Here is a 12,228-nt window from a genome sequence, read left to right as displayed (position 1 = left end):
TGAGGATTTTAAGACTGAATACCCTGGGAAAACAAGGCACTGCACATACAAGCTGCCTGTTCAAATCACCAAACAGAAATAGATGAAAAATGAAGAGGCTCTAACAGTGGGAAAAATTAATTTCTGGGTTTTTACACACTTGTGATGATGCTGTTGATGGTGAACCCCTCAATGGTGAATGGGTGAGAAGGTTCTGTGGCCAAGGCAGGTGATTTGGGTTTATTTATTTCTTTTATTGATTTGGTTCTGCAGTGGAGGAATCTGACATCATCGACCTGGAGAAGCGCTACTGGCTGCTGAAGGCTCAGTCACGGACAGGACGCTTTGATCTGGAGACTTTTGCCCCCTTGGTGTCCCCCCCAATCCATCAATCCCTGAGTGAAGGTATGGAGGGAGAGCAGGGAGCAGCCTCTGCTGGCTCACAGCTGTGATGGCTTTGGAAGTGTCTGTTCTGAAATGCCCTCTCAGTTCAAGGACAGAATAACTTCACTGAGTTCTGGAAAATGGGAAAAGAGGGAAAATGTGGGATATGCTGAAGGAGGTGTTGCATTGTTATCAGTTGGCAGGAAATATGTCAGATTTTATGTAGAAGTCGCCTTGTAGTTGCTTAAAATTTTTTCTTAAGATTCTGTAAAGACAAAATAAACTGCTGGGCCTGAATGAGAGAAAACTGAGCATTTTAAAACTGGTAAATGGGAGTTTCAGCTATTAAATGACACCTCAGTGTGCAAGTCAGCTGTTGTATCGTGCAGCCAATGAAACACTCCTCCCTAAAAAGTAAATTAAGGAAGATTTCATTCAGGAGACTCAGGAGATTTGTAGGTTGTTATTTCTGCTGACAACCAGACTGGTCTGTCCAGTTGAAGCCACTCTGGTAATAACTGGAGCTGTCCCATTGCCATTTGCTGCATGACGTGGGGACATTCAGGGACATTCCACTTGCACTCCAGTTCTGCTCTGCAGTCCTGGAGTGACAATTTTATTATTACCAAAAAGTTGGCTTTACTGATAAGTGGCAGCAGTAAGTAACAAATGGGAAAGTCATCTGCAATGGTAAAAAATCAGAATTTATGTCCAGTTCTGCAGGGATGTATCTCCACATCCTTTTTTTCCTGAGTGTCTTTTATCTACTCAGTGGTTTAAACTTGCACAGCTGCTGTGGGGAAACTTGAATGGTTTCTGGTCATTCTTTGCCTTCTGCAGAGTCATTGTTGCCAAAAAAAAAAAGTTATGGGATAAATAATGCTGAATGATTTGAATACTTAAATGCTTTGAAGGCTGGTAGCTGCAGCTCTTAATTTGCAGTGCAGTTCAGTGATTTCCACAGGAATTTCTGCCCATACAGGCTCAGCTCCACTCTCAATCACTCATTACAAGGAGGGTGTGAGGAGCAGGCAGCTGCTCAGAATTCTTGATTCCCTCCCCACCCCTGCCTGGATCAGCCATCCCTGAGACATCTAATTCACCTTTAAATGGCCTTAGTAGTGCTTAATTACCTTTATTACACTTAATGAGAGTAAATGACAAGTGTTTGTACTTCTCCTTGCCCATGAACCCCTGGTGGAGGTGCAGGTGGCTCTCTCAGGTGCTGTAACAGGAGATGCTTTTGTGGTTTGCAGGTTTGTTTAATGCTTTTGATGAAAACCGAGACAATCACATAGATTTTAAAGAAATTTCCTGTGGGCTCTCAGCATGTTGCAGGGGACCCTTGGCAGAGAGACAGAAGTGTAAGTATGCAAAATTTAACTGTTAATTTGGGAGCAGTTTTTCAGTTTGAACAATGAGGTTTAGTTGTTTTCACTTTTTAAGATTCTTTTCCCACTGAACAAGTCTGTGAAAAGTGACTTTAAAAGTTAAAAAAAAAAAGAGGAATTTTGAATATCAATCTTTCCTTTTATAAAGGATAATTAAACCTAATTCCATGTATTTTACAGCTTATCAGTAGTTCCATGTAAATTATCTAACTGGGGAAAACTACATTTCAGAATTTATTTTTTCAGTGCTCTGCATTTTGAGGCAGAAGTGTGTATCTCAATATAGAAAGTGCAAACACTTAGCTACTCATTATCTATAATAGAAAACAAATGTCCTATTTGATTGTCTTGTGGTAAATAGCATGTTGTGGCTTTCCACTGCCCAGTTCCCAGCTGGCTCCCTGCTAGGTTCCTGTGTTTTGAAACAACTTTTTGTTCCCTACTTCTCCAAAACCCCATTGTTGCAACTTCCAAGCTGTAATTCCCTGGAAATTTCTGGATGCACATACGTTCCCTGCTAGGTCCCATCAGCAAACCCAGCATTGCAGGGCTGTGGGTTTGAGTTTGTGAAACACAGCTGCTCCATTTCCTCACCTCCACACGTGCATCCCCCCTCCAGAGCTGTCAGCACTGGGTCAGCTGCTCTGCAGGCTCAGGGGGCTGCAAGGAATAAAGAAACAAGAGTTGTGCAGTGCCTCTGACAGCAAAGCCCTTCCCTTTGTCCCCAGTTTGCTTCAAGGTGTTTGACGTGGACCGCGATGGGGTCTTGTCCCGCACCGAGCTCAAGGACATGGTGGTGGCACTTCTAGAGGTCTGGAAAGACAACAGGACAGACAAAATACCTGTGAGTGCTGTCTGGGGGTGGGTTTCCTTCTGTTTCCTGAGCCATCCTTCCAAAGGAGGAATGTGCATCTTGTTTGGGTGGGGGTCACTGAGGCACAGGCTCCCCTGAGCCCCTCAGCTGGGGAGGGGGACAGGTGGCTGTCCCTTGCCTTGCAGAGCTGTCACCTGTCCCAAGCACAAGGTTGAGTTAGCATGTGTGTTCTGACCTGCCCAAATCCCAAGGTTTGGCTAGAATGTGTGTTCTGACCTGCCCAAATCCCAAGGTTTGGTGAAATGTGTGTTCTGACCTGCCCAAATCCCAAGGTTTGGTGAAATGTGTGTTCTGACCTGTCCAAATCCCAAGGTTTGGTGAAATGTGTGTTCTGACCTGCCCAAATCCCAAGGTTTGGCTAGAATGTGTGTTCTGACCTGCCCCAAGCTCAGTGGTCTGTCTATAATGTGTGTTCTTTCATATAAAGAAAGGTACAAAAGCGCAGATTTTTAAATCTGGGAGCTCTTGGTTTGAATTACTGAGAGTTTCCAGCATTTCTTACAGTTTTATTTTTATTCTGAGCACATCCTGCTGGGAGACTGTAACTCTGATTTCTAATGCTTTTGTTGAAGGAGTTGGACATGGGTTTGTCTGAAATCGTGGAGGATATTTTACATGTGCATGATAACACAAAGGTAGGAATTTGCTCTTCTTCCCTTGTCATTTTCATACCCCAGTACCTTCAGTTTATTTATTAGGAAGTGCTTTCTTTGGAGCAGAGATGTGTCAATAAAAGAATCTTTTTCAAGGAATGTCAGTTTTCCATTTAAATTTACCAGGTTGTTCTGTGAAAGAAAGGATGTGTTTGAATTTTATTAGCCATTTTAATACATGAAGCTAAACCCAAAATAACCAGGTGAACTTAATTGGAAGCCTGCACTGTTTGCAAGGCTCTGCTGTGCATAACTAACATCAGTTTTAAATCTGATGCTTGACTTCTGTTCTGGGGAAACTGTTCTTTGTTTCCTGTTAAAATTGATCTTGAGAGAGAGTGCAGAAGTTTATCTTATATTTTATGCTGTGTCAAGACACATTATCCTTCTATGGAAGCATCTGTCATGACACAGCAGAAAGTCCTGGTAGTTTATATTGTGCTTTAAATGTAGCTGGGTGTAAATCTGTAATTATCTGTAATTCTCCTCCTTGCTCTCTGGAAAGAGGAGATTTGGAGATATCCATAAAAAATATTGTTGAAGTTGCTTCCATTATTTCATCCTTTGCTTCACTAATTGGGAAGAGTGTCTAGAAACTATGAATAATTTATGAAAAACTATAAAGAATGTCTAGAAATGTTTAGTTATGTGTGTGAGTACTTGTCTTGCCTGCTTGTACTCCAACAAAGTGATGGGCAAATACTTTATTGTAATTCTTTAATTGCCAGAGCAGTGGAAATTGTGGCTTCTCTCTGTTTCATCCTTTGAGGTTTTTATTGTTTGGCTTCTTGAAAGAAAGGGCAGTTTATAAACAAGTGTGCAGCAGTCCTGATTCCACAAAGAGTTAAAAAAAGAAGACTTCAGTCTTCAGAGGATTTTTTTAGTGGCATCATCAGTGTAGTGCTGGAAAGAGCTGATGGTGCAATAATTACATAAATTATTTAACCTCTTTTCATGTGTTAGCTTTGACCTGGGTTAACTCTGGAGAAAATGGTCTGGAAGGAGAGGCAGAGTACCTGCCAGTGCTGTAAAATTGGCTCTGAATCATATTGGCAGCTAAAAACCTCAGACTGATCCCTTCAGTGAGTCAGAGATCCCTCTGACATGGTCACTGTCACCCCTCTGGCGCTGGGCAGGGGAGGAGGGGCTCGTGGGATTTGTGCTGCTAGCTGAGATCACAGGGACCTGGTGACCCAGGCTGGCTTTTCATCCCCTCAGAGGAGGATGTGGGTGTGTGAGGGGTGCAGGGATGGACACTGGATGGGAGTGATGGAGAGCTTCCTCTCTGGGCACTGCTCACCCCTGCACTGCTCACCCCTGAGCTGCTCAGCTCTCTAGGCTCCCTGTCTTATGATAGAACTGGAATTTTTTCCTTTTACTGGATCAAATTTTATTTAAATAGTGGCAGATGCCAATTTTTATCAGTTCCCTGGTTTTGTCCTGCCTTGCATGATGCAGGTGATGAGCATTTTACCAGAACCAGGTTCACGTTTTGATGGTTTTTCCTTCCCTTTCCTTCTCCTCCCTTCCAGCTCGGACACCTCACTCTGGAGGACTACCAGATATGGAGTGTGAAGAGTGCTCTTGCCAATGAATTTTTAAATCTGCTTTTTCAGGTGTGTTTAGGGGAAATCTAAGGTTGTAATTTACAGTAATTAACTGCTGAGCTTTCTGCATGGCCACGAAGTGCAGCATCAGCATTTGTGTGCACAGGAGGGGATGTGGCTCTGCAGCTCTGGGCTGCCTTGGCAGAGCATTCTCTCTCTGGTTGTTGTTCTTGCAGTGCATGGAATGCCCAAAGCCTCATCTGCTCAAGAGAACCTGCTGCACTGCTCAGAAAATGAAATGTCCAGTGCATCAGCAATTATGTTTTCCATTAGACAAAGGCTGTGCTTGAAATGATTTTTGTGGCAAATCTTTGCCAAGAAAGTAACCCTGGGAATGAGAAAAAAAATTTCTAATTCTTTCCTTTTTCATTTTACAACCAGTTTCCCTTTACATTTTCTGTTCAGCCCTCTAAGGTGCCTCTCATTGCTTCCCTAATGAAGCAGTCCTGGAAAGCTGGGATATCCTATCACTGTTCCCTTGCAGAAGCTGAGGATTAAGTGTGTGCTGAATTGGGTTTTAATTGAGCTTGAATTGGATTTCTCTAAATCCTTGAAAGCCACATTTTAGCTCTGGCTCACTTTGTGCAGAAAATAACCCTAAAGGGTATTTTCATCCACTGCAGTTTGTTCCTTACCTGTTTTCCTTTGAGGTTGATACTTGGAGTTTAAATTATAATAATAATAATGATCCTAATTGGCCTGTGACTACTTTATAAATTGCATTTTGAATGTTACTTTCCAAAGAGCTTCAGGGTGACTGAGTGAGAGTGTCCTGAGGCCACCAGCTACACCACAGCTGGAAAGAAGAACACCAGAAAGTTCTTCAAATTCATTTGATCTCTAATTACATCAAGTTTGCTGAAGTTGCAACCTTCTCCAGAAGGGCTGTCTTTATTTTTGCCCTGTCTGGCATCAAATATCCCCTCATAACTAAATATTGATGAACTAACAAATATCCCTGCAATCTTGACAAAGAATGAATGAAGATGTAATAAATCTGTCCTAATGCTGATTACACATCACCAATGTTGCACATTGCTCATTGGAAGTCTCATTTACAATGTTTTTTTTTCCTCCTGACATAGCTGCTGTGTTTTCATTTTAGATTTTAATTTCAATTTTTTTTTTTATAACTTTATCACGTAAAGCACAGGGCAGAGTCTGCCATTGATTTATCTGGGCATTTATTTGAGGTGTCATGGGCCTCATCTGCAGACAGAAAAGCCAAATATTCTGAGTGGAAAGCTTGTCAACAAATGGGTTTGTTTGCAGAGGGCTTGGTTTATCAGAAGAATCTCATTTTAGCTACACAAATTTAAAAAGAAACACCAGGCCCAGCTGTGTTGTGTGTGCTGGAAAATCTGTTGCTACCCCCTGGCTAATGGCCTCTGTTTCATTCAGAATGTGAAATGGTCTCTCTCACTGTAATATAAATTTAAATAAGACATCTTAGCAGTGATTAGAAATCTCCAGCTGAGATACAAATTGATAGCCTCCAAAGAGACACAAGGAGAAGGCTGTAAATCATGGGGGGAGCAGCAGAACCATCTGGGAGGGTCGAGAGCTGCCCCTGCTCCCTGGCAGCTTCCTGAGGAGCCCTTCCCTCCTCTCCTCCTGTCCAGCTCTACTGGGAAAGGGGTGAAATAGGAGCCATCTGGCACTGGTTTGTACTGGGAATGAAACCCCAGGCAGGCCAGGCAGCTGCCCAGGAGATGGGGCCTTTCCTTCCAGTTCAGTTCAAAACTGAATTAAAAAAAAGAGAAAGCAAAACACCAGCAGACATCCAGAGGAGAATGCCCTGCACTTTGCAGAGTGGTTCTGGCTGGGGTTTGGGTTGCTTGCTCTGCTTTGAAGTTCTCCCTCAGCCTCTCCAGTTCTTGTTTCCCTTTCAATGCCATCTAGAACCACTCATTCCCACTTTCTTCCTTTTCAATTCCTTTTTAACTTTTGGTTCATCCTCTGCCAACCCACTTGCACTCTCCCAGTTCCTCATTCCCTCTCCCCAGCACACCCAGACTTCCTAATTTGTGTGTCTGATCCACTGCAGTCCTGGGACCTGTCACAGCCTGAAAATGATGAGAACTGCTTTCTCTTCACCTCAGCATTTGTCTTGGGGCATTTGACATTCTTGGTGCCTTTCTCTTAACAGTGGGAACAAGTTGGGAATCTCACAGCTCAAAAGACTTTTTTATTAGTTATTTATTCAATTTGAAGTAATCTTTCTCCATTATAAAATGATGAAAAGTCTCATCTGAGTTGTTTATTTGCTTTTATTTGCCTGTTAATAAGAATTTCTTTCTTTTTCCAGGTGTGTCACATTGTTCTGGGACTGCGACCTGCCACCCCAGAGGAGGAAGGACAGATCATTAGGTGTGTGCTTTGCTCAGAAGCTTAAATGCCTTTCAGATCCACCTTTGAGTATTTTCAAAGGATCTAGAAATTCCCTGAGCTAAAAATTCCCATTCTCTCTGTGCAGAGGCTGGTTGGAAAGAGAGAGCAGGTATGGCCTCCAGCCAGGGCACAACTGGTTTCTCATTGCTATGCCCTGGTGGCACCAGTGGAAAGAATATGTCAAATATGTAAGTAAAATAATAATAATAATAATAATCTATACTGAAGAAGTGATTTCTTGTCTTTCTGAATGTGTTGATGGAAAAAACAGTGTGGAGGAAATGACTGAACCAATAATGCTCAGAACTGAGCATCTCCTGTCTCTTGGTGGAAAATAATTGTTCTGCTGAATCATTGTTATGTGGGGAGCTTTGCACTGTAATTTCATTACATTCTCATCTCTTTCATCATTCCTTCATCTTATTTTTGAATAAAAACCATGCTCACAGGAGCATTTATTTCACATTTTCTGATCCATCTGATAATAAAGCTGCCCCCTTTGGGTTTGACTTGGCTTGGGCCACGAATACACACTGAATTCTCTGGACAAAGGAGGAGATTGCCATAATTTGCTTTAGAGGCAATGACAAAAAATAGCCTAATACCCAGTCAAAGAAGTCCTACTAAACTTTTTAGATACAGGATGCTCTTTAATACCCTTTAATTAAAATATTTAAGCTGAAGCAACACTGAATTGTACAAAATACAGACTAGTAAATAAAATGTAACTGGAGATAAATATTATTTGCAGGCTAAACAAGTGAAATAAACCTCTCAAAAGAGTTTTTATGCCCTCATAAGTAATCATATAAGTACTTGATTTGTTTTATAAAAACAAATAGCTGAAAGTACTCAGAAAACTGCAATGTATGCATTAACTAACCTTGTAAAGACCATCATTCTTTGTGCACAATGAATTGGCCAAATGAGGGTTGAAATGCCAGAAATGCCAGGTAATTTGATCCTTACCCTGGTGAGAGTGCTCAGATGTGCTCAGGATTTCATCCCTAATCCTTTGCAGAATGGCACAAGGCCATCACTCCCTGCACTTCTCAAGCAAAAATCAAAACCCACCAGAATTTCTGTGAAATGCTGCAGGTCTGAGGGAAAAAGTGGTTTTTGTTTTTGTGCTTGCTGTGCTCATGTAACCATGTGAACTTCAAGCCTTCAAATATTTACAGTCTGTAATTACAGCTGTTTAAAACCAGGTATATTTTTATGTATCTAGGTGGGGAAAATAATTTTGGAATTCTGACTCTGTGCAGGATGGTTTATTTGACTGTTTTAACAATTTTAGCAGTTGGTTTCTGCTGATTTTTTTGTTTGAACTTGTAGAAAGCTTTTTTCCATCAGCAAATCTTGTGATGTGCAAAAGCAGTCACAGAACTGTGAATTTTAGGTGCTGGTTTGACTGACACATCTTTGATCTTGGCTCATAATTAACTTTTGTGTTTCTTCCCACCTCTAGGATGCAAACCCAGTTGTGATAGAGCCTTCATCTGTCTTGAGTGGAGGTAAGAATCCCCTGGTAGCTGCTGCAGCCAATACCCCAGAACAGGGAGAAGACAAAATGGGAGGTCTTAATGACTTCAGTGCTCCAGAAGAAAAGTTTTCAGATAATATTTCCACTGCCTCAGAAGCCTCAGAGTCCACCAGCAGCAGTAAGCATCTTATTTCCTTGGAGGTTTAATGTAGAACAGCTTTTGGGAAAACTGCACACTGCATGGACCCCTCCAGTCACAGACATAGCACAGCTTGGATTGCAGGGGGTTTAGGATCTTTTCAGGATTTTTTAGGAATTTTTTTTTAGGATTTTTGTCTGTGGTGGCCAACCACGAAGTCTTGTTTAAAAGCAGATCATCTGTTATGCTGGAATTCATTTCCAGAATTATTTTGAAGGTATTTTTTTGTCCTATGCTTTATTTTCTGAGTGGATTTTTTTCCCCCACTTTTACATTAAGTTGTTTTAAGCTGGTTGATCCTGTACTCTGCCATGCAATGATAGCAAAAAGAGGGAAGAAACAGCAAAAAACCACGAGGAAAAGCACAGTTGCAGTTTTACAGGGCATGTGATTTAAATTTGAATGAGTTTGTGCAGATCCTAAGAGCCATCTTTGTGAAAGAAGAGATTTTACTCCTGATTTTCAAGGAGTTCTTGTGAGAATTGGGGATTGTTTTTCTTGTAAGATTGCATCTGGTATTTTAAAATCATAATTTCAGTTGAAATTGGGTTATAGGGGTTGGGGGACACAAAGGGCAGAGAGACAAAGGATCTTTCTTTTTATTTTTATTTTAATTGAAATTTCTATTTAGTTCTGCATGACCAAAGTACCTTCTCTAAGAATAAAACCATTTGGGTTTTCAAGGAAAAATAAACCAAGGCATTATTGGATTTATCTTCAGTTCTGTATGTGAGTTTTTTAGGAGTCTGATATTCAAACATCCAGATAACAAAATGCTCACCACATTTGCTCATGCCAAGCTGGTTAGGCTGTTTCAGAGCTGTGTTTGTGTAGTCATAATGTCAACTATATAAAATATAATATAGAATCATAAATCCCTTTCTGAGAGATCCCAGATTTATCCCTCTGGAGGTGGAAGAGTTGCATGTTTCACTGCAGGAGGAAGGGCAGCAAACTTGATATTTTTTAAAACAAGGATACAAGAGTGTAACTCATTCCTTTGTGGTTTATGGGATCAGGAAGTGAATTATTTCTAATTATTTCTGGTTTTTCTCCTGCTTTGTGCTCAGATACTCTGTACCCTGGCACCCCAGGCTCTGAGGTGAGCTTTGCAAGGCAGCACAACACTTCAGACAATAACAACCAGTGTTTCCTGGGCTCCAATGGGAATGCTCTGCTGCAGCTGAACCCCCAGAAACCAGGAGCTATTGACAACCAGCCCCTGGTGACCCAGGAGCCAGTCAAGGTAAAGGCACCCCAGGCATGGCAATAGAGGAAAAGCATATTTTAGCTCTTTTTTATCACAGCTTTTTTATGTTGGTTTTTTTCAGCTTAATTCTGAATCAGTGCTGCTCTGTCACACAGCAAAATTGAGGTTTCTTACTCTTATTCTAAGAGGGAAAAATTGTGTTCTGCTTCTACAGCTACTCTTGTGTTTTTTGAGAAAAGAAACATTCAAAATACTCTTACAGTTGGAAAGGCATTTATGAAAAGACAGCTTGCAGCATTAAATGTAAAATACTTTGATAATCAAACACTTCAGCATTTCCATCTAAATATGAACTTACTGCTGCTGCATAACAATATAGTAAAGCAAAGCTGATGGTTTGTGCAGTATGGGTGCAAATAGGACATGAAACACAGACAGCAGCATCAGTGCTGAGCAGAGATGGGATTTTTCTATCCAGAGTTGTTGGAGTAGGTGACACAAGAGCAAAACACATGAATTTTATACTGCACAAGCTTTTAGAGAAGCAGTAAATAATGAGACTTGAACGTTAATTACTGTTACATTTAACTGCTGGCTCTGTGTGAAAAGCAGCTGCTAATTGTTACTTAGAAGCCTTTTAATAATTAAAGAGTGTTCAGTGTTCATGAACTAAAATCACTGTGGCCATGTACTCATTTCTCCCCTTGAGATGTGACAAAACCCCCTTTTTTTTAAAGGCTGCATCATTAACTATGGAGGGTGGAAGATTGAAGAGATCTCCACAGCTGGTGGAAGGAAAGGATTATGTCATGGTGCCAGAGCCAGTTTGGAGAGCACTTTACCACTGGTATGGAGCAAACCTGTCCTTGCCCAGGCCGGTGAGTTGTGATTTTAGAAACTTTTAACAACCAGACTTGTCCAGAGGTAACCTCTTAGAGTCATCTCCCACTTCATCCTGTGTCTGGAAGAGCAAACTGGGAAACAGCAGCCTCCAGGCTGGCTCTGGATGGAGAATTGTGTGTTAGCAGGAGGTTTGTAGCACAATCCCAGGGCTCTGGCAGCGGGGCAGAGGCGCTGCTCAGCTGCTGCTGTTTGCTGAAGCACACACAACTAAGCCTGAGGTCAGTTTAAAAGGCTTGGCATCAAAACTCTCATCTTTAAGGCTGAGATAGAGTTAGAAAGCTATAGAGTGAAAAGTGGGACACCTGCAGCTCTGAAAACCTGTTCCTTCTCTCTGACAATGTCATCAAGTGAGGGGAAGGCAACAATTGCTCCTTCAGGTTCAGTGTCACAAACACAATGTGCAGGGTTTGGGGGAGAGCTCAAAAGCAGCTGGCAATAGGTGAGGCCAGGAAAGAAAAGAGGCCAGGACTCTTCTCTGTCAGAATGGCTGCTCAGGAGCGCTGGGAGCTGGACCTGCAGCAATCTGCTCTCTTGGAAATGTTGGGAACTTTTTCTTCAATTTCTCTTGAGCGTATTTAATCCACAGAGTGGTTGGTTTGTTCTGTGTCAGGTAGTCCCTTGTAGGAGATGCACTTAAAAAAGGATCTGAGGGGGTTTTTGTGCTGGTAGCAATAGATTTTTGGTGGTTGATGTCACAAACATTCAGTGTCACAGATGGGAGAGGATTATCTCTATATTTTTGACAATTTGGTCTGTTGGCTCTAGTGCAGACAATTATTTTACAGGGAAAAATCACTGGCTTCTTACCTCCTCCCACACATTCTCCATGGAAACAAACACCTTTCATGATCCAGAAAAGGCCATATCACTTTATACACAAAGTAATGTGCTTTTTTTCCCCTCAGAAAATGTCATCACCATTGTTTTTGTTGTAGCTGAAGTTGAATACTGTGGCACTTGTGTGCGGTACGTTCCTTCTCACAGCTTGAGCCGTTTTCTTCTGCTTCACGTGGTCACAAAAAGACTGAACATTCCTTCCATTTCTGGTTGTATATTTGGACAGATCTAAGTGGCAAAATCTTTGGAGAAATGGTGGCTGAAAAGCTGCAAAATATGTTTTGGGGTAATTTCAGCTTTTCCTGTCAACGCAGCAA

The 12,228-nt window shown here is 41.6% G+C and overlaps 1 protein-coding gene across 8 annotated transcripts in view; it reads left to right on the top strand.

Annotated features, from left to right (window-relative positions):
- USP32 (ubiquitin specific peptidase 32) overlaps positions 1 to 12,228 on the top strand; it is a 61,399-nt gene that overhangs the window by 33,141 nt on the left and 16,030 nt on the right. For 4 of the 8 annotated variants that reach the window (XM_084218995.1, XM_084218993.1, XM_084218994.1 and 1 more), the window contains exons 6-15: positions 253 to 384; positions 1,620 to 1,727; positions 2,483 to 2,598; positions 3,201 to 3,263; positions 4,814 to 4,897; positions 7,197 to 7,258; positions 7,365 to 7,467; positions 8,748 to 8,940; positions 10,032 to 10,207; positions 10,909 to 11,049. In XM_084218995.1, the coding sequence (XP_084075121.1) occupies positions 253 to 384; positions 1,620 to 1,727; positions 2,483 to 2,598; positions 3,201 to 3,263; positions 4,814 to 4,897; positions 7,197 to 7,258; positions 7,365 to 7,467; positions 8,748 to 8,940; positions 10,032 to 10,207; positions 10,909 to 11,049 (1,178 nt within the window). The remainder of the gene's footprint in view (positions 1 to 252; positions 385 to 1,619; positions 1,728 to 2,482; positions 2,599 to 3,200; positions 3,264 to 4,813; positions 4,898 to 7,196; positions 7,259 to 7,364; positions 7,468 to 8,747; positions 8,941 to 10,031; positions 10,208 to 10,908; positions 11,050 to 12,228) is intronic. The other 4 variants (XM_084218999.1, XM_084218998.1, XM_084218997.1 and 1 more) reach the window with 2 other exon arrangements.

Source organism: Fringilla coelebs (genome assembly GCF_963513975.1).
Source record: "Fringilla coelebs genome assembly, chromosome: 20".
NCBI lineage: Eukaryota > Metazoa > Chordata > Aves > Passeriformes > Fringillidae > Fringilla > Fringilla coelebs.
Note: the sequence above shows the minus strand (reverse complement) of the source record. Positions and strands in the feature narration are given on the sequence as shown.